The sequence below is a fragment of the Vulpes vulpes genome, chromosome 12 (genome assembly GCF_048418805.1).
Source record: "Vulpes vulpes isolate BD-2025 chromosome 12, VulVul3, whole genome shotgun sequence".
In the NCBI taxonomy this organism is placed as follows: Eukaryota; Metazoa; Chordata; class Mammalia; order Carnivora; family Canidae; genus Vulpes; species Vulpes vulpes.
In genome coordinates this window covers 151,422,170-151,448,219 of record NC_132791.1, presented here as the reverse complement: position 1 = coordinate 151,448,219, position 26,050 = coordinate 151,422,170, and the positions used below count along the sequence as shown (strand labels likewise).

General features: G+C 38.2%; 1 protein-coding gene across 1 annotated transcript in view; it reads left to right on the top strand.

Moving 5' to 3' along the window:
* The first annotated feature begins 13,556 nt into the window (after window positions 1-13,556).
* Window positions 13,557-26,050, top strand: part of HOOK1 (hook microtubule tethering protein 1) — a 66,019-nt gene continuing 53,525 nt past the window's right edge. The window contains exons 1-2 of the mRNA XM_026006978.2: window positions 13,557-13,801; window positions 21,293-21,378. Of these exons, the coding sequence (XP_025862763.1) occupies window positions 13,739-13,801; window positions 21,293-21,378 (149 nt within the window). The 5' untranslated portion in view covers window positions 13,557-13,738. The remainder of the gene's footprint in view (window positions 13,802-21,292; window positions 21,379-26,050) is intronic.

Here is a 26,050-nt window from a genome sequence, read left to right as displayed (position 1 = left end):
ATGTGGCTGAGTCATGTTTTTTACTCTCTTCTCCCATTATGTGCCTTTTGTTTGGAATTTGGGGGGGGTGAAGTTTTGTTTTTTGTTTTTTGTTTTTTTTTTGTTTGTTTTTTTGTTTGTTTTTTTGAGAGAGAGAGAGAGAGAGAGAGAGAGAGAGAGGATGAGTGGCTGAGCCTGACCCAGGGCTTGTTCCCAGGACCCTGAGATTATGACCTGAGCTGAAGTCTGACATGTAACTGACTGAGCCCCCCAGACACCCCTTGTTTGTAGTTTTTAGTCTATTTACATTTAATGTAATTACTAATAAAGAAGGACTTCTATTTAGCTATATGTTTTCTATATGTCTTCTATATTTTTTCTCATTTCCTCCATAACTGCCTTCTTTTGTGTTAAATATATATTTTCTAGTATATCATGCTGATTGCTTTCTCATTTTTTCTACACATTTTTGAGTTATTTTCTTAGTTTAACATTCAATTAGAGGGATTACAATTAACAATTTATAGCAATATAGTTTGAATGAGTATCAAGTTAGTTTTAATTTTATATATAAGAGTTTTTTTCTATACAACTCTATCCCTCCCTTTATGTTGTTATTGCCACAGATTACATTTTTATATACTGTGTACCCATTGACATATATTTATAATTATCTTATACAATTTTTTAAAAATTGCATAGGATGGGATGCCTGGGTGGCTCAGCAGTTGAGCGTCTGCCTTTGGCTCAGCATGATCCTAGGGTCCTGGGATCAGAGTCCCGCATTGGGCTCCCTGCAGGAAGCCTTCTTCTCCCTCTGCCTGTGTCTCTGCCTTTATCTCTGTGTCTCTAAATAATCTTAAAAAAATAAAAATAAAAATTGCATAGGAAAAATAACAAGTTGCAAATCGAATTACTGACATATATTTACCTATGTCGTTACCTTTACTGCTCCTCCTGTGTTCTTTTTTTTTTCCCTTCTCTTCCCCTCTTTTACTTTTCACTCATCTTTTGTTCCTTTGCTCCTTCCTTTTTCTTTTTTTTCAAACACTGGTAGGGGAAAAAAAGAGAAAGTTATACTTTACTATGATTTTAAATTGGGAAGCTTATAATGTCCTCAGTGATTAAACCTTTCTCTCCTCCTTGAAACATGATTTGTCTCTGTGTTATTTGCCTTTTTGATGTGCAAGTTCAGCATCCCTAATTACATGGTAAGCATAGTAAGGATAGAGACTCTGTCTTATATTTCTCCACATTTCCAGAGTCAAAGGAAATGTTCTATTCATAGAATGCACTTAAAATATGGTTGGTGATGTTGTCCTAGATATTCTGCCTCCTTTCTTCAGGCAAGCAAGCTATTATCCCCACCTATAGTGAGAAACTGAGAACCAAGAGAGTTCAGGGACTTCACCAAAATAATAATAAGAAGAGGAGAAAAACATGTTCTTCTGGGCTTTTTACCCAACATTGTTTTCCAGGCAGCTTGTCTCAGTTATCTCTCATAAGCTTGTAGCATGCTTTCCCACCACTAGCAGTAACTTCTGGCAATAGGCAATACTTGTAATGAATAATCCAACTGAGACAGCATTCAATTTGAGATGCTTATCTGTTCTTTTTAAATCAACACTGCAAGCAAATAAAATAGAATTGTTTCCCACAGACTTCCTGAGCAGTAGAGAGAAACACTTGAAGCTATTTTTTCAACCTAGGACAAAGTTTGTGAGGGTGGCTGTGCAGGCAAGTCACAATGAATAACTTCAAGTGAAATAGGAAAGCAGCATGTTAGCAGCTTGTTTCTCAAAGTTTAAAGTGGTTGAACTTTGTCTTCTCAGGCCCAGAACTCCTTGCTTGGCTTTCAGAATGTCATGGTGTAGTCGAAGGCACAGGTGAGACTCCTAAGGTTAAATTAAAAAGGGGGTTAGTTCTGGGTTATCTGCCATATGCATTCCAACTTTGAACAAGTTACTTCCTCATTTGCAAAAGTAAGGACTTATGTGAGGATTAATTTATGCCCTGTATGTGATGCCCGGAAGAGAAAAAATTGACACCAGCCTTCTTTCCTCATCATGGGTCCCTCTCACTTTTTCGTTGTCCCTCCCAATTTCACATTGTTCAGTGTCCTCATTCCCTTAGCTTCCTATCCCTTATAAAATACATGGGGTGATAAATACTTTCATGCTAAAGTATACCGAATGACGATTAGGGTCCATATTGAATTTTTTCAGGAACATCCTCATTTTAACAGGGGACTGAAATCAAATGTCCAATAAATGAAATTATAATTATGAAATGGAACCTGGCTTGGTTACAGAAATTCAGTCTTATTAAAAACATCATTCCTCACAAAATAGAGCCAGGGCTTCTTGGAGAAATGGATGATTCCAGGATAGGGACATTAAAGCACCAAGTAAACCTGAAACATCTTGTCCGAGGAAGTATAGAGTACTTAAAAGATAGGAGAGGTATGCATGAAGGATGTAGAGATGAACTTGAAGAGGTTCCCACTGGCTGAGCTTAGGACAATTTGATGATTAAAATGAATACTGACAAAAATGAAGTATATCATATTAAATAAAAATACATTTATGAATCCATATTTACACTTAAAAAATATAAAGGTGGGTGTGGACAGAAGAGGAAAAACTCTTTAAAAAAACCAGAATAATGCCAACTAATGGATGTAAAAGGAATAATAGAAATAGAAAATCACCATTTTATGACAACATAGTAATAGTTAATTCAGGCAATGACATGGATACTAAAAGCACTGTGTGATAACCTTTTGAGGAATCATATATTCAAAAATTCTCAAGACTATTTAGTAATTACATTCAGAAAAAAAATATCTTTACAATGAGGAAATCTGGTGGACACCATCCTAACTAAATGATAAAATTTAACATCTCCCGTAACTGGACAATCCAATACTATGTTCCTGCCAATGTGATGCACTGAGCTCACAATATAATCTCTGCTAAACATGATAATGAAATAAATCTTATCATGAAGAAATAATCTGAGAAAACTTGCTTCACTGGACCATTCAAAAACATTGCTGTCATGAAATATTACAATACCGTCACATATATGGGTGTTCATGGGCCCAGATAGGGAATAAACCTACATCAGAGGAGACAAAAGAGACATGATTATAAATACAATGCATGATCCTTGATGCCTTGATTTTGAATCCCAGAGGAGAAAAAGAGAAAAAAAATGGGGACAATTAGGTAAATTTTAAAAAGATGCCATTTAAATTTTAAATTGCATATTAAACAATATTTAATTTAATTTAAAATTAAAATTTAAATTTCCCATATTTGACAATTACATATGGTTATCTTAAGAGAGTGTCCTTATTCTTAGAAGATAGATACTGAAGTACTTAAGGGCAAAGGATAATTATTTTTGTTACTTTAAAAAATATATATATATACACACACACACACACACACATATATATATATGTTTCTATATATATAGAAACAGAGAAAATGTGGTTAACTATAACCAAAAAAGAACTTTGTACATAAAAATACACCACCAAGGGTAGGCCAGTTATTTAATCAAATAGTCAATTTAGTTATTCTTCAGAAAAAATCATGTTAAGTTTTTAAGGAAAATTATAAAAGGTCAAGTTTACACTTGTGGTGAGCATAGTATAATGTAGAGAGTCGTCCAATCACTATGTTATACACCTGAAACTAATGTAACATTGTGTGTAAACTGTATTTCAATGTTTAAAAAAGCGTCAAAATATCAAAATATGTTTAAGGTCTCTGAATCATCGATTGTAGTCATTAACCTTCAGTCAGCAGATTTTTCAAACAGGTAACAATTAATTTCACTCAACTAGATCTTATGGCTTCACTTGCTTCACAGCATGGAACAAAAATAATCTTGACTGCCTGAAAAAAATATTTTAGTAACAAGGGAAAATATAGAAACAATAATGACTGAAGACCGGTACATGTTGTATTTTATTTTGGCATGATTATCTTTAAAAATCAATTCTTACCACAAAAAACATACAAAGAACACAAGGTAATTTTGGGAGGTAATGGGTATGTTTGGAACCTTGATTGTGGTGATGGTTTCACAGGTGTATACACATGTCCAAACTCACCAATATGTATATATTAAATGTGTGAAAGTTTTTGAGTATCAATTATACTGCAATAAGGTTTTATTTTTTTATAAATTTATTTTTTATTGGTGTTCAATTTGCCGACATCTAGAATAAACCCAGGGTTCATCCCATCAAGTGCCCCCCTCAGTGCCCATCACCCAGTCACCCCCACCCCCCGCCCACCTCCCCTTCCACCACCCCTAGTTCGTTTCCCAGAGTTAGGAGTCTCTCATGTTCTGTCTCCCTCCCTGATATTTCCCACTCATTTTTCTCCTTTCCCTTTTATTCCCTTTCACTATTTTTTATATTCCCCAAATGAATGAGACCATATAATGTTTGTCCTTCTCCGATTGACTTATTTCACTCAGCATAATACCCTCCAGTTCCATCCACGTCGAAGCAAATGGTGGGTATTTGTCGTTTCTAATGGCTGAGGAATATTCCATTGTATACATAGACCACATCTTCTTTATCCGTTCATCTTTCGATGGACACCGAGGCTCCTTCCACTGTTTGGCTATTGTGGACATCGCTGCTATAAACATCGGGGTGCAAGTGTCCCGGCGTTTCTTCAATAAGGTTTTAAAGGGCCATTCTGATCTCCTCTAGGAGGAGTTTCCTCTTCACCTCTGGAAAGAGATTTTTCTGAAGTATTCAACTTATTTCTTATATAAGCATGGGTACTTTTATGCATCAGTTTCCTTATCTATGAAATAAAAAGTACTACTACTCTGTCAGATTGTTAATAATAAGTGAATTAGCACAGATGAAGCACTTAAAATAGTGTATAGCACCTGATAAATAATTTTAGGTGGTTGTGTTACTTCTAGCCTCAGGATTGGATATTTTCTTGGTCACCAGTTGTGTTCATATAAAACATTACTAAAGTGTGGAGTTCCTTACTTTAATGAAATGTGCAACTTCTTGTAAAAGGCTAAGCCCTCATCAGTTTTGTGTTGTTACTTTATGTTTTTGTTTTCTTTTTGCAATTTCTGGAAAATATTTCCAAATTGCATTACAAAGTATTTGTTTATTTGGTTAAGTAATTTCAAAAAGTCCAGTAGCCATAGTGGATTTCCAGGTACTTCCTACAACTCTTCATATTAGCTAACCCTTCACATATCATTCCGGGCACTTCCTTCTTTGTTCCTACAGCCCACTTCTTATTGCTCATGGTTAGGCAGCTCCTCTTCTTCTGTCTTCTGTCCTTAAATGACCTGATAAATTTCTCCTATTTTGATATTTGTAAGATGTTTCATATTCTATATAGGTTATACTATGTAACACATGGAGGGTGAGGAAGACACATTTCCTCTGGCAAAAATCACTTTAATGGGGATCCCTGGGTGGCGCAGCGGTTTGGCGCCTGCCTTTGGCCCAGGGCACGATCCTGGAGACCCAGGATCGAATCCCACATCGGGCTCCTGGTGCATGGAGCCTGCTTCTCCCTCTGCCTATGTCTCTGCCCGCCCCCCTCTGTGTGTGTGACTAACATAAATAAAAAAATTTAAAAAAATTTAAAAATCACTTTAATGTATTTTCAACTGATACATGTGCAGAGGTTTCAGAATACTGTATTTAGCCACAGTAGTATCAAATACAGCTTTCTCAGGCTATGATAAAATATAAGCAGTATTTCTAACACAGTGATCCCTGTCCTCTTTAGAAATCACGCTTTTATTTCTGTGAATCTTGTCTCAAGAGCAGAATTCTATCTACTTTCCATTTATATAAACTAAATAATTCATTTTAAAATATTAATTTTCGATACCCTTGGAAAAATAGAAGGTACTTTAAATATTTATACTGTAAATTTAGATTTTACTTGATTTATAGAGACAGACATCCCTGGATTAAATGATTAGCCACTATGTGTCAGTGTTTGGCCTTTATTTTTAAAATCTGCTTACATGGATTAGAAGGATTTTTGTACATAAAAAAATAGGTCACCAACAGAATGATAAGCATGGATAATCCCTTAACAGAGTGTAAAATGATGACATATCTTGTGATTCACTTAAACTGAAATATAAAGTATAGGATTTATATGTTACAATGATACTTTAGACTGATTACACTATCAGTACATTTTACTAAATGTCTTTATTACACATTGTTTTTAAGTGTTTGAAAAAATAGTGCATATACCTTTTTATTAATTTTTTATAATCTGAGTTACTTTAGGACATGATGAATTAATTATGTCCAATTTTATTTCACTTAGGGCTTCAGGGTGAATTTAAATAAAATGGTTATATTAATTTTAACTCAATAAATGGCAAACTAAACATCCCTTTCCATTAGTTTAAATACAATTTATAGGGGTGCCTGGGTGGGCGCAATATTTAAGTATCTGACTCATGATTTCGTCTCAGGTCATGATCTTATTGGTTGTGGGATCAAGCCCCGAGTCAGGCTCTGCACTCAGTGGGGAGTCTTATTGAGATTCTCTCTCTCCCTCTCTCTACCTCTTTCCCTTCTCTCAAGCAGATAAATCTTTAAATAAATGCAATTTATAACATTACCCTGTGCTGTGATTTATCTTTTTGTAATTTCTGTTTCCCCAAGTATTCCAAAATAACATTTGTTTAGTTATTTGATACCAAGTCCCTGCATGAAATTATAGCTGTGACTACAATCCCTTTCCATTTTGGAGCTTTTTCAGTATAAGAAACAAGAATCCCAAAATTCTTCCTCTGTGACCATTATAACTTTGCAGTTATACTATTGGCACAGTTAGAGATACTTTTCCATTTCTGACTCCACACTTTACCATTCTGAATGATGGCACATCACCTCCACCCAAAATGACTGTGAATACTGTTCAGAAAACAATGTGATGTGATGCCCAGGTCCCCAACATTTGAGACTGCTGTTGTGAATTGCCTTGGCTGGCACACCACCTTTTCAGGACAGCTCACATCCAATGATTCATCAACATGGAGGTATAAAAACTAATCCACTTTCATCTAAACTCTGACAACCTGAAAGGCCCACTCTAGCTTCAGAGCTCCCAGGAGTTGGTTGAAACTTTTATTAGGACTGCACCACAGCCTTCTTTCCCCCTCTGTGTACTTCTGCTTCCATTTCTTCTTCTCCATAGCTCTTAATTCCCAAGACCACTTCTTAATAAACTTTCTGCCTGCTAATCTCCATCTCAGAGTCTACTTCCTGCAATTTTTCTGCTTATAGTGTAATTTTAAAATCCTTTGTACTATAGATATACATGCCCCAGTAACAGAGATGCCTTCACCCTTAGTTTGAACTTCTCCATTGAAATCTTAAAATAGTTTTTCTTTGGGTAGCCCACCAGATGACATTGCTTGCAACCATGGAACTAAAATGCATCAAAAGGCAGTTTTACTAAATGATATAAAAATCTTTTGAACTTAAGTCTAAAAGCACTAGAAGCAAAAGTCTCAGTGTCACCTACAGTCTCCACTTAAACATTAGTTTTGTAACAAGACTCACTCAGTTCCTGGCCAGTGTGAGGAATAGATAAGTATTTCCTTTTATACGGTGAGAAGTAGTCCACATTCTTGATTCCCTTCCTCCAGCCTCTACCCAAATAGACACGTCAGCCGGAAATATCTGTAGAGATAAAGTTGCCCCAACCCCATCACCTAAAAGTTCAGACCTAATGAGTATACAAGTCCATGTTCTCCAAGGTTTTCTCTTTATTAGAAAACCAAACCTTGGGCAGCCCAGGTGGCTCAGTGGTTTGGTGCTGCCTTCCGCCCAGGGCATGATCCTGGAGACCCGGGATCAACTCCCGCGTTGGGCTCCCTGCATGGAGCCTGCTTTTCTCTCTGCCTGTGTCTCTGCCTCTCTGTCTCTGTGTCTCTTATGAATAAATAAAATCTTAAAAAACTAATAAAAAAATAAAAAGAAAACCAAAGCTTACCCATGGTTAGTGTCTGGGATTGGTCTTATTTCCCTAAACACAGTACAGTAGCTAATAGAGCCAGACACTAATGCCCACTGGGATCAAAGGCCTAAGAAGTAGAAGCAGTTTTAAAATGTCAATTTTTGTCATCATTTCTCTTCCCTAGAACTCTGACAAGGGCTTGTAAATCTTTCCAAGGGCCTAGGCACTATTATTTCAAAGTATCTCTCAGATTCTGAAAATTGTCAATTAGAAGTATCTGCTGTTATATTTAACTGCCTGTGGACCTTGATGCTTACTGGACATATCTTGAGCCCGCTATGGTTCTTTGGATACTGGAATGCAGACCAGTCCTGGGGTTATCATCTAGAAAATCAAGTTAACCCCTATGGTTGATTTTATATCATTCTGGATTCTTTTCTCTGTTGCTGAGATCTAGCCATTTTGCAATTCCTTTTTTTTTTTTCTCCTTCCTTCTTCCCTCCCTTTCTTTATCCCCTTTCCCTTTCTTCTGTCCCTAAAACAGCTATAGGACTTCTGTTTGGGGGACTAATGCAAAGTACAGCTGCACTTAAACAATGCTGTAAGGATCTTGTGTAGGGGCCCCAGTAGTTTGCTTCAGGAATAAATGGCTTATTAATGAGTTCTGCCTGGAATGTTTGCAGCTGGTATGGTCATTCTGCTAGAATGGGTGCCGTGTCTGAATGTCTAGATTGGTGTCTGTCCAGGTCAGAGTTTTCCTCTAGGTGAGGTCTATTCTCAGCCATTCAAGGTATCTAGATATCGGCAGGGGAAAACCTTTGATATCGCCATTTCTTCTCACCATCACTTGCTTGTGCAAGGTACAGATTTCCTCTTCACAAGTACAGCCTACTACAGTTCTATTTGAAGTACCTAATCAGAGATTCTCTTTTATCATTTCTCCATCTACTTATAGTCCAATTCAGAGTTTTACATCTCATCTCGACCCATCTCTCTCTAAGATAGTATTTGTTTTTATTTATTTTTTAAAATTTAATTTAATTTTACTATCTTTTATTTGTATTTGTTTTAATTAAAAAGTTAATACTTGTTCATTTTTATGAAATTGGAAAATAAAAAAATTAACAATCACACTAAATAATCACTGCTAATATTCTAATATATTTACTTTGTTTAAAAAAAAAGTGAGTAGAAACATAACCATGCACACACACCCTCCCAAGACATATACACTGTATATATAATAGCTAAAATGTACTGAGCAATTATGAGCTAGAGTCTCTGGTAAGTTTGTTTGTTTGTTTGTTTGTTTATTTGAGAGAGAGCAAGTTTGAGCAGGGGGGATACACAGTCTTCCCACTTAGCAAGGAGTCCCAAATGGTGCTTGATCCCAGGACACTGGGATCATGACCTGAGCCCAAGGCCGACTCTTGACTGACTGAGTCACCCAAGTGCCCCTCTGTTAAGCATTTAATATGCATTTGATCTTCACAACAATCATGTGAAGTCATGTGCAGAGAATCATTTTTATTTTTGTCTGAGTGTATCCATCTTCTCCACCCTCCATCAACCACCTCATGATTTCACCTTGGATCTGAAGTCCTGTTGGAGCAGACAATCTAGAGACTTGCTCTGTTTCTGGCAAAGGATTCGACATTCATCCTACGACAGACCAGTCAGATGGTCTCACTGGAACTTGAATCTTGATTAGAATGACTTAGAAAAACTAAGTCTAACAAATGTTAGCAAACATTTGATCATATTCATCTAGGTGGTGTTCTCTTCAAAAGACTTCCATAGATCCATAGATCAGATCCTAGATCTGATGAGCAGCTCTCCGACCTGCTCTTGGCCATGCTGAGTTCTTTAGATATTCCTCTGTATCTATAAGATTTCTCATATTCTTGCAACAACATAGTTCTTTATAAAGTTACCTAGGTTTTATTTCTCCCACTTACCACCAGAAAATCCATAACAAATATTGAAATACATAGAATCAACAAGTCTTACTCTATTTTGCAGAGACTGAGACTTACTGAAATGAAGTGACTTGCTGAAGGTCACCCATGCAATAAGAAATTATATTAGTTCTCCGTAACACTAAAGTGTGTGCTTAATTTTAACCAACTCTCTTTTCAATCTCCTTCTGTATAGATACACAGATGTGTGTGTGTATTCTTATATTCTTCCACATTAAGATCTGGCCATACTCAAAATTTTAATCATTGTCAGCCTTTAGGGTTTTTTTTTTCTTTGTCTGATAATAAAACCATCAAAGAGCAATTTTAAATTAACAAAAAGTACAAAGAAGGTAAAACATACCCATTATTTCAATACCTAGATATCATCAAAATTACTGTTAATGGGGCACCTGGGTGGCTCAGTGGTTGAGCGGCTGCCTTAGGCTCAGGTCATGATCCCGGAGTCCAGGGATTGAGTCCCACATTAGGCTCTCCAGAGGGAGCCTGCTTCTCCCTCTACCTGTGTCTCTGCCTTTCTCTCTGTGTCTCCCATGAATAAATAAATAAATAAATAAATAAATAAATAAATAAATAAATAAAATATTTTTTAAAATTTACTATTAATACTTCAGTTTATTTTGTTTAGTCTCTCTTCTCTTCCTCTCTTCCTCAGTGTGTATATATACACTCACATGCATTCACAAATAGGGATCCATACATAAATTTACATGTATAGTATATATAAAACAGAGAGAGCCATACTGTATATACAGATTTGCATCATCTATTTTCTTTTAATATTATTCTTTAAGCCTTTTCCTGAGCAATTAAACCTCTTTCAAAATATTTTAATAGCTATAATATATATCATTGTATGGATATACCATAATGTATCTAATCACTCTTCTTTCAGACATTTAATGGCTGTTTCTTTTTTTACTTTGATAACTAGTACTGCAATCAACAATTTTTTTGGCATCTGATTATTTTCTTAGAATAGATTCTGGAAGTGAAACTATTGATTTAAAGGCTTTGAGCATTTTAAAGATTCTTGATATATATTGTCAAAAATTTTCGGAAAGATTATTTCAATTTACAACACCATGAGCAGTGTTTAAAAATAAGCTTTATTCAGTGCTCCAAATATAGATGCCAACTTTTAGAAATGAATGTCAACAGTTGGAAAATAAAAGACTATATTGTATTAGGCATTTTTAAAATATATATATTTCTGATTATAAAGTATACAAACTAATTGCAGGCTGAAAAATATAGATTACAGAAAATAATCCCTTAACCCATAGATAAACATGAGTTTGATGAATATTCCTTTTTTTTGTCTTCTTACTGTGCACATATTAAATAAATTAATATTTATAATGTTGAGATCATAGGGCTTTTACTTTTATATCTGAATTTTTAATTTAATGAAATTTTAATATAATTTAATTTAGTATCATGAAGAATTTGTATTAAATATTCTCCAAAGCATTTTTTCATTAGTTGCCAAATATTTTATCTTATAAATTGGCTATAATGTAGTTAACCTTTTTTGCTTATTGTAATGTGTATTGATCATTATATACAGGATTGCAATACATAACATTGTTTCTAACCTCTGGCTACATTTCTCATTATTTCAGGAGAATTCATGAGCAGAAGTGGAATTATAGAATCATGGGTTTAAATAGTATGGATATTTTAAAGTTTCTTGATACATATAGATAGAAAATCAGAAAAATTATTCTAAAATGTTTCATTCAGCTTTGTATGAAAGTGCACTTCACTCTTCTCAATATTATTTTTTGTTGTTTTTTTCAATGATTCATGTTTTGCATTTTTCTGTTTCATATTTGCTTGAATTATTTGTTTTTTCTTCTTTGAATTCATCAGTCATGTCCTTCACATATTTTTCCATTAGACCTAGTGTCACGAAGACTGAGCATCCATCCCCGAGAATCTGTTCTCTGCTTCTAAAGAGCTCAGAAGGATAACTCAGTTGCCCCTCAGTTACTCTTCTTAAATATTCCTAGTAATTCAATCACTTGTGACTCTTAGTGATAAGCATATGATCATAGTAACTCATATTTACAAAGGAGTATTCAGTACATTCAACTCTTCCACATCCATCATCAGTTTTGTCCCTGTGAGGGAGACCGGGCAGGTTGGTGTCATTAGCATCACGGTAGAAATGGGGACGTTGGGATTACACAGGAGAAAGCCGTCAATAGCCAATGGGGAGTCAAGTCGAGACTCAGACCAGGTCTTCCATTCCTAGATCTTTTCCTTTTCCTTAAGTCACTTTACTGATGTTGCTAGTGTCCAGAAATAGAAAATGACTCCACATAGGGTAAGAAAGTTCTGGAATAATCTTAAGAGACTTGATAGCAAATGCAAGGACTATAAATTTAGAATGAGACTGATTTACATTTGAGGGCTTTTAATTGCAGGCATCCAACAGTTTTAAACTTTCAGTGTCTAAATATAAAGACGTGGCAATATAAATGAGCCAGCTGCGCTTTTACACAGCACATGAACTGATGAGTTTATGAATGAGTGAAGTGATGGAAATCAACAGCGCGAATAAGAATATCCCAACCCATTTCAACAGCCTGAGCCATACATCAGTACCTTGGAGAGCTTCCAACTTAAGCCATACCTTCCCTCACATTCCAGTCTCAGAAAAGACAGGTTTGCAACCGCCAAAGGAAAATCGGGAAGCGTTTTATTTACACTCTTATCTTCCATGATTCTTGAAAACTAAAAGATGATTTCATTTTCCATTTTCCTACCTGAAAAAAAAAAAAAAGGTCTTCCCTTTTGCCCTATTTAAAATAAAATTGCCCGTGGCTTGTGATCTTGTGACAGCTTATTTAATTTAAGCAGCTCCACGGTATTTTCCCCCCCTTAAAGAGCAAACACATTTCTTTGCCACGTCTGCAAATTAAAATGTTCTTTGCCGGTGAGCTCCCAGGAGAAAACCAGCTCTCCGCTCCCTATCGCGAGTGGTGTTTATTCTGGGGGTAAGAGCTATTCTGGAAGGCAGGAGGGCATCGGCGTGTGGGTGTCCACAGGTAGGAGCTGCCCCACGGCGAGAAAGGAGGCGGGAGGAGGCCGGCGCCAGCTGCCCCGCGGCCTCTTCTGCGCCTGGGGCTGCGCGAGCTCCAGCCGCTCCAGCTCCGCGCCGCGCACGCGCGCCGCCGGCCCCCGGCCCCCGGCCCCACCGCACCTGCCAGGTCACAAACCCCTCCCCACCCTCCCGCGCTCCCTCCCGGAGGCTGTCTTGTCTCCCGCTGATTGGTCGGAGCCCGGAGGCCGCGTCCAATCACAACCCCTCCTGCGCAACGTATCCCCGCTCTTCCCGCCCCCTCCCGCCCCGCACGCCCCTCTCGGGCACCTACTTTCTTTGTGACTGGTGCGCGCTCCGGTCACTCAGCGCGGCGGGGAGAGGTGCGCGGGCGCGGGCAGGAGGCGGGGCCGGGGGCGGGGCCGGGGGCGGGGCCGGAGGGGGCGGGGCCCAGGTGCGGAGCCGCGCGGGGGCGCCTGGCCGGGGAGGGGGCCCTCCGCGGGGCGGGGCGGGGCGGGGACCGGGGCGGGGCGGGGACCGGGGCGGCGGCGAGGAGGGGGTTACGCCGGCGACGTCGGCAGCGCGAGGCTTCGCGCGTGAGCCGCGCGGGCGCTGGGCCTGGCTCCCGAGCTTTCCCGGCCGGCGGCGGGCAGGTGGTCGACGCCGGCTCCCGGAGGAGCGCGGGGCGGAGGGAGGTGTCGGTGTCAGCGGCGTGGTCGACGGCGGCCCCGGCCATGGAAGAGACGCAGCCGCTTCCGCAGACCGAGCTGCCGCTGTGCGACAGCCTCATCATCTGGGTGAGTACGAGGCGGCGAAGGGCGCCGAGCGGCCGAGGCCAGCTGCCCCGGGTCGCGGGGGCCCCGCAGGTGGGCCTGAGGAGCCGGCCGGGCCACCTGCGCCGCACACGGGGCGCGTTGCCCTTCGCGGCGGCTGTCGCCCTTGACCGCGAGAGTGCCACCTGCGGGGCGCGAGGCAGGTGTGTGTGTCTGGAGACGTGGGAGGGGGAAGGGAGCTCTGCAGGTATAGGCGTGGAGGAGGCTTGTCTCTCCCCGCCGACCCTGCTTCGGACAGCTGTGCCCGCAGCCCGGTGTCCATCCCCTTTTGGCTGCCCTATTTTCTCCCTCTGGACCACCGACTCTCCCGCCTGCTGTCTGCTGATCAGCCTTCCTGTATGGATCTCTGTGCCCCTGGGGAGCGAAGCCTCCCTCCCACCCACCCCCCACTCCCCACCCCCCATTCCCCGCCGCCGAAACTCCCCTCCCAGCCAAACCACTTTGCTCTGCTTGGACACAGGTGGCCAAGAGGTGGTTTTGATGCCTGGATCGTGAGAGCTCCTCCAGGATCCCAGGACATTCAATTTTGTAGAAGTCATTTAGAAGGGTTATTTCTACGTAGTTCCTGTTTGGAGAAAAATAAATGTTGGGGGTAGGGGCTCGTATTACCTTTTTTTTTTTTTTTTTTTTTTTTTTGCTGGCCCCCATTTCCTCCTTCCGGCGGACAGCTTTCTCTGTAAAGAAAAAGACTTGGCATTTTCATTTGCACTTTGTGCGTGCTTAGTATTTTTTTTTTTTCCCTAAAGTAGGCTCCATGCTCCTTGAACTCAGGAGCCTGGGATGAAGACCCTGAGGCCTAACCTACTCAGGCACCCAGATGCCCCTGTACGTGTTTAATATTCTAATTAATTTGTGTTAGGTGGACGAGTAGAATCTGTCCAGTATTCCTATCGGTAAAATGATATCTCACCTTTTGGAGGTGCTCAGCCATCAGAGTGCTGGCATTCAGGTGTGGTTTCTAACCTATATTTGGTAAGGTTGTTGCTTGATGGTGTGTCCACAAGGTGCTGTTGATGGTTGCCCATCCCCAAACTAGTTGTTTGGTGTGTGTAGAGGAGTGTGTGCATAATGGAATGTATACAGACTGGATCAGGAGGCGGTAATTAGTTGATGAGATTCTGTAGCAGTCTCCTAATTGGAGTAATGCAAAAGAATGGGAGAAATCAGAGCAGGTTTCTGGCCACGTATGAAGTCTGTTGGAAATAACCATGATTTAAAGCAGCTTTTACAGTGTAGAGGTAAATAGCTTTTGTTATAAGCATAATGAAAGTATGTAGGGTTTCTGAGTTAAAAGCAGTTAGCTAACTATTCATCTGTATGTTCATTCAAAATAAGTATTAGGGTTTAGATGCTATATCCTAAGACTGTCATGAAATAAGGTAGCATTGTTTTTAATGAGGTGCTTTGTTTAAGTAAGTGACTAATTAAAGAGTGTATCCTAATCTGTAACTTTATTGTTCCAAACAACTGACTTAAGTAGTAAACTTAGTCTTTATGATGTCATTGACTTATATGAGGTGGAGGAAAAGTTTAGGATTTTTCTTGAATTGTATTGCAGTATTTTAAAATATTATGTGACTATATTCATTCTTTGAACCAGTAATTATTGAGTTCCTACTTTGTTCAAGGCACTGAGGAGGACAGATAATGAGAATAATCAAAGAACTTTCCATTTTTTGCTGGGGAGCTAGGCAGAGCTGTGCATTTTCACAATGAGAGGCAAAATTCCTTAAAAACTGCAAAAAATGGTACAAATGACAACAGTGTAATAGGTTATTTGCTTCTCGAGTTCTAAGGCTGTTGAAACACTGTGGAGAAAGTGGAGTTATTGTGCAGATTATTGCCTTTTGGATGCTGCTACAGCCAAATCTATCTGTTCCCATAACAATGCCTAGCTGCATAAAGACTAGGAACAACCACCCAGTTCCCCTCATGTTTTTTTGCAAAGTTTTATCGGTACCCTCTTTGAGCCCCCAATTTTTTCTCCCCTCGGGAAAATGACCTCGTCCTTATCTTTGACTCCAGCTCTAGATCCCACCCCTTCTACCTCTTCAAAAACTTTGCTCTATCATTTATCTTCTTTCTGTATTTACTACTTCTTCCTCTCCTTTGGCTCCTTCCTCTCCACATGTAGACTTACTCAAATCTTCTTTATCTTAAAAAGAAGGAACAAAGAGCCACCACTCCCTATTAAAATGACACTGTATTTCCCTTCCCTATGCAGTTGAATTTTTTAAGTACTCAACTTTTATACTTCCTGAACTTTCATTCACTCCTCAACCCAATGCACTTGAGTTTCTTTTCTTTAAGGCCTTCATCTATTAGATTTGGCAAACTATTATATATAATGCTTATCTTACTTGTGAAATGATCTTATCTTACCTTTGTGAAATGATCTTCTGCCTTAGTTTCTTGGGCACCTGTCTGTTGGCTTCTCTTTACCTCTCCAGATGATTCCCAGGGAACTGTGGTATCTTATTTTGCCTTTGCCAGCCACTGCCTTATTGATGTCACTTCACTTCCAACATGTTTTCCCAAACTCTCCTGATACCACACTCCCCATGCCCACCACGCTGCACTGACTTTCTCTTTCTTGAGGAAGTTAAGCTGTTTTTAATATACCAGGTCTTCTTAACTTTTCTTTCCTCTACCTAGAATATTCTCTTCCTGGTTCTTTTAGTGGCTAGCTTCTTCCTACCATTCATTTCTTGGATCTCTTGTCATCTTTCTGAATCAGTAACAGTGAATGGCCATCTTGTGCCCCACTCCTATATCCCTTTGTAACTGGTTACCCACTTTCTATGTGCCTATAACATTTAACACTGTCTGAAGTCCTCGTATTTGCTCCTTGGGGCCAGAACCCTTGTATGACTGGTTTTCTGCTCTGTCCCCAGAAGCAAGAACTGGCCAGGATCTCTAATACAACATTGAATCAAAGTCATGATAGTCTATATCCTTGTCTTGGTCCTGACCTTAGAGACCAGCGTTTCACCATTAAGTAGATTCTTGTAGATACCTGAAGTGAACTTCTAACTGAATTATAGAGGATTGGATTTCAGCAAATAGAAATCAGGGGAAATGAATATTCTAAACACAGAACCCCTGGCAGTAATGTAAATGGTCTCCTTTGGCAGTAGATCCAAAAGAAATAGTAGAAGCCACATCCTTGTCATAATATTTCTTGTCTTGTCTCTTAATGGGTTCCCTACCATGCTGAGTAACTTTACATGTTGAGGAGAAGTAGTAGGAGATATAAGATTAAAAAGTTATGATGGGGGAATGCCTGGGTGGTTGAGCCTCTGTCTTCGGCTCAGGGCAGGATCCCCAGTGGGGGGATTGAATTCTGCATCTGTCTTCCTGCAGGGAGCCTGCTTCTCCCTCTGCCTATGTCTCTGCCTTCTCTCTATGTCTCTCATGAATAAATAAATAAAATCTTTTTTAAAAAGTTGTGATGGGATTAAATCATGGAGGTGAGAAGACAGTTGTAGTAAACTGTGTTCTTTTAGCACTAGATGGTGTTCTAGGACAGTAAAACCTACATTAACAGAATTTGAGAAGTCATAAAGAAAAGTTGGTTAGTAAAGAGATGCCTCTTCTGGCAGTTATTAAGAAGTTATATTTTATAATTTGGAACTCATCTTAAAATAATTAGTTCTTAGAAACATTATACCACTACTTAGCAAAAAACTCAGGGCTGAAGGATAAATTTGGGCATTATTTACAAGGTAGAGGAAGTATATGAGTTTTAAGTATATTCATATGAAGATAAATTTAATTCTGCCTCTAAGCTCTGTGACATTTGGAAATTTAAAATTTTGGGACTTTAATTTCACCAATAAAATTAGAGTTGAACCATATTTGTTTTAATGGCTTTCTTAGTTCTTGTATTGTTGACTTTGACAGGCAGGTGGAGGAAAAACTCATGCCAAATATATGCCCAGATTCACAAATACTAAAGGCTGAATCATTTTTATGAAAACAATAATCTTCTTTCTGAAATGAGCATTTAGAGGAGGAGAATATGATAATAGAGCTGACCCAAAGTTGAGTTTTCATTGGCTGTCAGTTGTGAAAATCCTTTTTTCCCCTTGATTTTGGGAAGACATTTACAATGAAGCAATTCAGGAACAACATTTCCACATTTCTAATTTTTTTTTATTTAAAGATAAAAAGAAACTAAGATGGTTATTTGCCAGAATACTGAGGTTACTGATGGAAGCCCTGTCTGTTCCTTTTAGGCCACTTACTAAAAAGTCTTTTGCTTCTTCACCTCTACGTAGAGTGTGAAAGAAGACATTTTCCTTCAGCTGTCTGTTTTGGCCTCACTACCCATACTGAGTTTTTAAATTTATTCACCCTACTTGGTTATAAAGCCTTTCAATTTGGCCAAATGAACTTACATTTATGTTTGTCACTAATTTATTTTGCCACTAGTTTAAGAACTTACAAGAGATGCTTCAGTTTCCATGTCTGTAGGAAGGGAAAATTGTTTTAATCTGGACATGATGAGCAACAAGGCAACTACTTAGTATATGTATAACTTTTACATATTTCTTTACTGTTTTGCTTAATAGTCTATGCTTCTTAAATCATCCTTTTTAGGTAACTAATCATATCCATTTTGTAAAAAGTTAATCATGTAAAGTATGAGTAGGAAGAGTTGAAAAATGGAAGCCACAGTTTACCTAAAAGTATGTGATTGTCTTCTTTTTAAAGATGCCTTAAACCCTGGGGTTTTTCTTTAATGTACATCCACTTAATTGCAAAATCCGGGGATCCCTGGGTGGCTCAGCGGTTTAGTGCCTGCCTTCGGCCCAGGGTGTGATCCTGGAGTCCCAGGATCGAGTCCCACGTCGGTCTCCCTGCATGGAGCCTACTTCTCCGTCTGCCTGTGTCTCTGCTTCTCTCTATATATATCTCTCATGAATGAATAAATAAATAAAATCTTTTTTAAAAAATTGCAAAATCCTTGTTATTTTATATTTTAAATTCCATAAATTCATTCTGTCCTCTTAGTTAGCATTACCTTAATTTCAGCCATCCATTTTATCAACAAGATCATTGCAGGAGCCTTCTCCTTTAGGAGCCTTCTCTCTTCCTTTCTCTGTGTCACTATTGCTGCTATTCAGAATATGCTAAAGATGTCACTCCCTTACTACTCTAAAGTGATTCATTATTACCCAGAGCAATGGTTCTAAAAATTTGATGTGCATAAGAGTCACTTAGGGATTTTCTGATTGAATATGTCTAGAGATTCTGATACGTACAGCCCTTAGACCCCAAACATTGAGAAACTCTGAATCATAGTTCATTGCTAATAGCTATTGAGCTTGTACCATGTGCCAGGTACTGATCTAAATTTGCTGTGTTTGCTAATTACATAATTATCAAAACCAACTTGTGTGGTAGAAAGTATTCTACTGTTTCTTATTATAAGGGTGATACCATCAAGGGTAAGTCCAGGCTTCTTGTCATGGCCCTCCAGAGTCTTGGCCCATGTTTATTTTCTTAGTCCCTTAGTTTGTCACCCCTTCTCTTTCCTCTCTACACTAAAAATCTAGTAATACTGAGCTGTATGTGGCCCCAGAATACCATTTCTTTTCATATATTTGTGCTCTTGTAATGTTCCTTTTTCCTGAAGCTTCCTTGTCTTGGACCTTTCTTTACTTAAGACATTCCGTTTGGCAATCATCCCTAAGGAGTCTTTCCTAAATACAAGCCCTAATTAAATTAGTTAACTTCCATCTATTTCAGAACAATTTGTGTGTATTGTAGTCATGAGACTGGGAATGGCATTATTTAGAAATAATTTATATCTTTTTCTGCTCTCCTTAACTCTTTTTTTTTTTTAAGATTTTATTTTTTCATGAGAGACACAGAAAGAGAGGCAGAGACATAGGCAGAGGAAGAAGCAGGCTCCCTACAGGGAGCCTGATGCAGGACTCGACCCAGGACCCCAGGATCATAACCTCAGCCAAAGGCACATGCTCAACCATTGAGCCACCCAGGCATCTCTCCTGTCCTTAACTCTTGATTGAAACTGCTTGAAGGTAGAAAACTGGTGGTTTTCCTTTGTAACCCCATTATATACTACAGTGCCCCCACATAGAGTAGGAGCTTGGTAAAGTATCTTTGTATGTGTACTTTGAAAGTAACTGTGTCTAGATTTATTTGTGTCATCCTTCCATGTTGTATTAGGATAATGGATATAGATTTGCAGAATCTCAAAATAAGCAATCACTAAAGGTGAATCATGGGGAGAGATTTTTATCAGATTAAAATAGGTGGTAAACTAAGGAATTATATATAATTCAGTAGTAAAAGGGATGAATAAGTTTAGGCAAAGAGAATCATAGTGTATTTAATTTGAAATGATTATGGGTTGAGATTAGATGTCTAGGAAGTATATAAACCATTGTAGCTCTGTTACAATTCGCTTTTCAAAAATTCCTCTGTCTTGTATTACTTTATTAGAGAAAGATGCCACAGTTCCACTTCTCTCTCTTTTTAAAAAAATGTATGTATGTATGTATGTATGTATGTATTTGAGGGGGGAGAGGCAGAAGGGAAGGTAGAGTCTTAAGGTGATGCTGTGCTGAGTGTGGAGCCTGACGTGGCCTGTGCCACTCAGACCCCCCCCCTCTCTTTTTAATATTTTATTTATTTATTCATGAGACAGAGAGAGAGAGAGAGAGAGAGAGAGAGTAGCAGGCTCCATGCAGGGACCCCGACATTGGGACTCAATCCCTGGTCTCCAGGACCATACCCTAGGCTGAAGGTGGTGCTAAACCGCTGAGCCACGGGGCTGCCCACACTTCTCTTTTTGATGTTTATGTGAATGTTTAAAAGTAGAGATTTGAAAAGAGTAATATCTAAAGCCAAACTAGATGTAGTGGGTGGGCCCTGGACCATTCATGCCCTGAGACTAATTGTTGAATGACAGGCTAAGGCTCTGCTTATTTCAGAGCCCACTGGTAATTTAAGTAGTTTTAGACTTGACATTTCTAGCCTTTGTTGTCATACCACATGATGTGAGTGAAGTTTTAACTTGAAATAATAGGTTTTCCTAAAGCTCTTTCTGATGTTATTCTCCTAAAAATGAACACAATGCTTTCCATGAGGGTTTCAGAAATTCTAAAGTACTTCATACATTACATCAAGGTATTTCACTGTCTTAGGTACAATTTTTCATGATTTTAAGAATTGTTAAGTGTTTGCTTTTATAAAAATATTACATAGCCATAGAAACTTATTAATATAGTTTCATTTGTTTGGCACAGTCTGAATTTAAACAAAACAGGACAATTTTTAGTTATTTTTCTCTGTAGTGTTCATATATATATATATATATATATATATATATATATATATATATGTATGTTTGGGGGGGAGGGTGGTAACACTACCCTGTAAGTATACAGAGGCAGTAAAGTCATTTGTTCTATGTCATTTTAGCTGCAGACATTCAATACAGCTGCACCCTGTCAAGATGTCAAACAGCTGACTAATGGAGTTGCCATGGCACAAGTTCTTCATCAAATGTAAGTAGTGGTCCAGACTGTTTTTGAAAGAATTATAAACCCAATACCAAGGAAGAAAGCTTAGAGTCATTCTAAAAGTCACTGAAATTGTATCCTATGAAGTCCTGCCAGCCATATGGTACTAAGGCATTATTGCATCTGGAGAATTAAAACTTTTACTACCTGATTATTCCTTGCTTGTTCATAGAAATACATGTTAATTAAATGAGCAAACAAGTTTCTTACTATTTAAGAGATTTTAATTTTAAACTTGTTCTGGTCACATTCACAAGTTAAAATAACTTGAAAAGAAACAGCTTTGAAATGAAGGGTATATTGTCTATAATGTTTTTTTTCAGTTATATTACTGCCACTGGAAGGTATCAATAATCTTATAATAATAAGATTATTATTTTAGAGATAACTGAAATATAAATACTGTCTTTGGAAAAAATATTAAATTTTAAAATCTATATTTGAATTGGAAGTATGATTTCTATAACTCCACCAATAATAAAATGAAGTATGCATGAAATTTGAAGTCACAAATATTGGGAAATCTTAACTAATAATTCTATTTGGGGTAGGCCCATATTATATAGTATCAAAAGTGCTTAAGTCCATTATTTCCTAATTTTTGCCAAACATTGTGCAAGGATTATGATTATAACATCTGCAATATGAAAGGGATCCCTGGGTGGCTCAGTGGTTTAGCGCCTGCCTTCGGCCCAGGGTGTGATCCTGGAGTCCCGGAATCAAGTCCCACATCAGGCTCCCTGCATGGAGCCTGCTTCTCCCTCTGCCTATGTCTCTGCCTCTCTCTCTCTCTCTCTCTCTCTCTCTCTCTCTCTGTCTCTCATAAATAAATAAATAAAATCTTAAAAAAAATAACATCTGCAATATGAGCTCTACCCTTAGTAGGAACAAATGGAGCCAATTTATTGATAATCACATTGATTTTGCTTACGTTTATGATAATATATATTCGATGAAGCCAGAATCCTATCTCTGTCACTTGTGTTACAGCCAGAGATTATTGATTTAATTGTTGCCATTATTTTGTCAAGGTTTGTTGTGATTGGCATTGAAAACCCTGTAGAGGTTTCTGTAGATAGGTTTGCACCCTCACACAAACAACTTAAAAGTGTCAAAATTCTAGTTACTTGGAATCTTCAGCATGATCTAATTTGAATAGACAGGTTTTATGGTTAACTCAAGATGAACACATTAAGAGACAAACGTAGTCATTCTAAAATATTCCTTCCTCCTCTGTTTCCTTAAAAAGGGATCTTAAACATTTTGTTTTTTTATACTCTGATTAGTTTCAAAGTGATTTCATTGGTCAGATCCAAGCATTCTGGATATTGTTTTTTGTCATTAGAATGTACACCTTGTCTTTTCTTATTGCATTATGTTGTGGGTATTAGTATAGATGCAGCTACGTTGTGGTTAGTGTGGATTGTAAGGCTGGTGTGCATTCATTGACTTCAACAGTGCCATCCAAAGCTCTTATTTTTATGTGTCGTAGTGGCCCTGGTACCTTTTATACTATAACACAATGGAAGAGACCTGTTTTTACCATGATGTGATACAATGACTCTTTAACTCCCTATACTTTAGCACTGTACCTAATATTTAGAGTAGGGTCAGTTCAAATTCAGTTAAACTCGGGGATCCCTGGGTGGCTCAGTGGTTTCGTGCCTGCCCAGGGTGTGATCCTGGAGACCCAGGATCAAGTCCCATATCGGGTTCCCCGCATGGAGCCTGCTTCTCCCTCTGCCTGTGTCTCTGCCTCTCTCTCTGTGTCTGTCATGAATAAATAAATAGAATCTTAAAAAAAAAAAAAAGAACATTCAGTTAAACTCTACAGATCCTTATCACCAACTCATTTTCTGTAATCTTTTGGATTTCGCTGTCACTGCTGGTCCTCTAGCTCTCTGATTTTCTTTTCTTTTTTGTTTTCTTTTTTGTCTCTTATTGTCTTCTAATAGCTTTTGTGCAAGAATCATATAATAGCCAACCAATCAGAAAGCTCTCTTTCTTCATAAAACTATGATTGACTTAAAACTGGATCAGAACCTCTTTTTTGCTGTTTGCCAGTTTTTGCATTTACTTAGCTGTCTAAGCCTCCTTATCATCTAAGGATTACTTTAATTTTTCTTTTTGAATCTGCTGCTTGTTTTGAAGCTTTACAGAAGTCTGGATCTGGAGAGTGAAACTTAGAAGCGTACGTTTCTCCCTAGTTGGATCAGTATATTGAATTCCTGCTAAAAGGGCACATTTTACCATATTTCATTGAACACTTCAAAGCACTTTGTATATGTTACAGTCTATCATGTATTGCATTGATTGCTATTGTGACTCCTATCAAATCACATCAAAGTTGTTGGTGAAGATGAGAAGGGAAACTTTGCTTTCTAAGGAAGTAGCAACATTAAATGAATAATACTTTTATTATTTACCTGAGGCAAGTATGCTACAGAATAAGATCTAAGATCATAAAAATTAATGCCTGGGGCATCTGAATGACACAATTGGTTAAGCATCTGACTCTTGATTTCAGCTCAGGTTGTAATCTCAGGGTTGTGAGAGCCAGCCCTGCATTGGGCTCCATGCTCTTAAATAGAGTCTATTTAAGATTCTCTCTCTCCCTCTCCTCTGCCCCTCTCTCCTGATGCATGTGCACGTGTGTACATGTGCTCTCTCTCTCTCTTTCTCTAAAATATATAAATCTTAAAAAAAAAAATCAAAGCCCAAACTGTATGACTTAGACATGGGAAGTCATAGACTTATTTCTAGGGTTCTACAAGTCCCTAATTATCTCTGGTCTGAATGCGTTATATATATCTATATATCTATATCTATATATATCTATCTTTTTAAAATATAGGTAGATATTTAAAAAACCCATGGGGGAAAGCTATAACTACAACTGTATTACTTTCCTAGGGTTACTATAACAAAGTACTACAGAATAGGTACAAAACAACAAAATTTTGTTCTTTCATAATTCTGGAGGCTAGAAGTCCTAAATCAAGGTATTGGCTGGGCTATGTTCTCTCCAAAGCCTGTAAGGGAGGATCATTCCTTCTTCCAGCTTCTGATGACTCCCCCTACTCCCCATTCCTGGTTTGTGGCAGCAAAGCTCCAATCTCTGTCTCTGCCACATGGCTGTCTTCCCTCTGTGTCTTTGTGTCCTCCTCTTCTTAGAAGGACACCAGTCATACTGGATTGGGGCTTACCTGAATTATTTTGACCTCAATCTTAATTTGATTACATCTGGAGTAATTTCCAAATAAGGTCACAGTCACAGATATCAGGGGTTAGGAGATAAATGAACGTATATTTTTGGAGACACAATTCAATGCACAACAACTATATTATAGCATGTGACTCTATAATGTCCTCTAAAAGAAAGGCTTAATTTGACCACTTTATGCAACAGATAACTTCTGTTTGTTTGTTTTTGCCTTTGACAAGACATTTTTGCTAGAGGAAAAAGAGTGAGATCAAGAGTATAGGAGCCCAGAGGCCTCAAGTACCACACACTCATTTGTTCACTCATTCATTCGGTAGATATTCGAGCATTTGAAATGATAAATCATGATAGCCATCATCTGAGCATTTCCTAAATTATAAGACATTGTTAGATACCCTAAACATATGTTTATTTCATTTAATTCATACTGTTCTATGAGGTAGACATTCCTCAGTCTATCTGTGAAACAGAAGTTTATAGCAGTGAAATAACTTTTGTAAAGTCAAATAATGAGTTATTAGCAAAGCCAGGATTTACATAGCTTTGGCCTCACTCTGACACCAGTGCTTGCAGTCAGCTGTAATCATTGAAATCTAGTATCTTGAACTTCTGATAGATTTTTTTTACTTTGGGGTTTTAATACATAAAAGTCCAGATACACATGCCCAAAGAAAGCTCACAATCTGATGTTTTAACTAAGTAGACCTTTTGAGTATTCAAGAAGAGTGTCAGGACGTCTGTTGAACCAAAACAACTATGTCATGTATAGAAACCTGTAGGTGTTAATTACTGCATGTATTTAGTTGGTAAGACTATCGAAGACAAACACCATGGGTAGAGTTAAAAAATAATTTTATACTGATTCTCTCTTACCTTTTTAGAAAACAGTTGGACCATATTTTGCTTCCTCAGTCTTGAGTCTTCTTATTCTGATTCTGTGTTCCTTAAGATTCACTCAAGTTCTGGGAAATAGGAGAAAAGGAACTAATTGTTAGGGCCAAAAGTCTAGTTAAGACATGTAGATGTGGCAATGAGAAAAAAAGTAAAAGAAGAATATGTCCAGAGAGTTTTGAGGTTGGATATCAAGTTTGATTGTGGGAAAGATTGACTGTCATTACAATTGTTTAAGAAGGATGAACTGTTTATAAGAAAGAAGAAGTTAGAAAGTATTTCTCAGGGTATTATAGACTGAATGTTTGTATCCATTCTAAATATATATGTTGAAGCCCTAACCCTAGTGTAGCTATTTTGGAGCTTCTGAGAAGTAATTAAAGTTGAATAAGTTCATAAGACTGGGGCCCTGATCTGATAGGCTTATAAAAGAACATACATCAGAGAGCTCACTCACTTGGTACTCTTGAGAGTACCAAGAGTCATGTGAGCACACAGTGAGATGGCAGCTACCTACAAGCCTAGGGAAGAGATCTAAGAGTT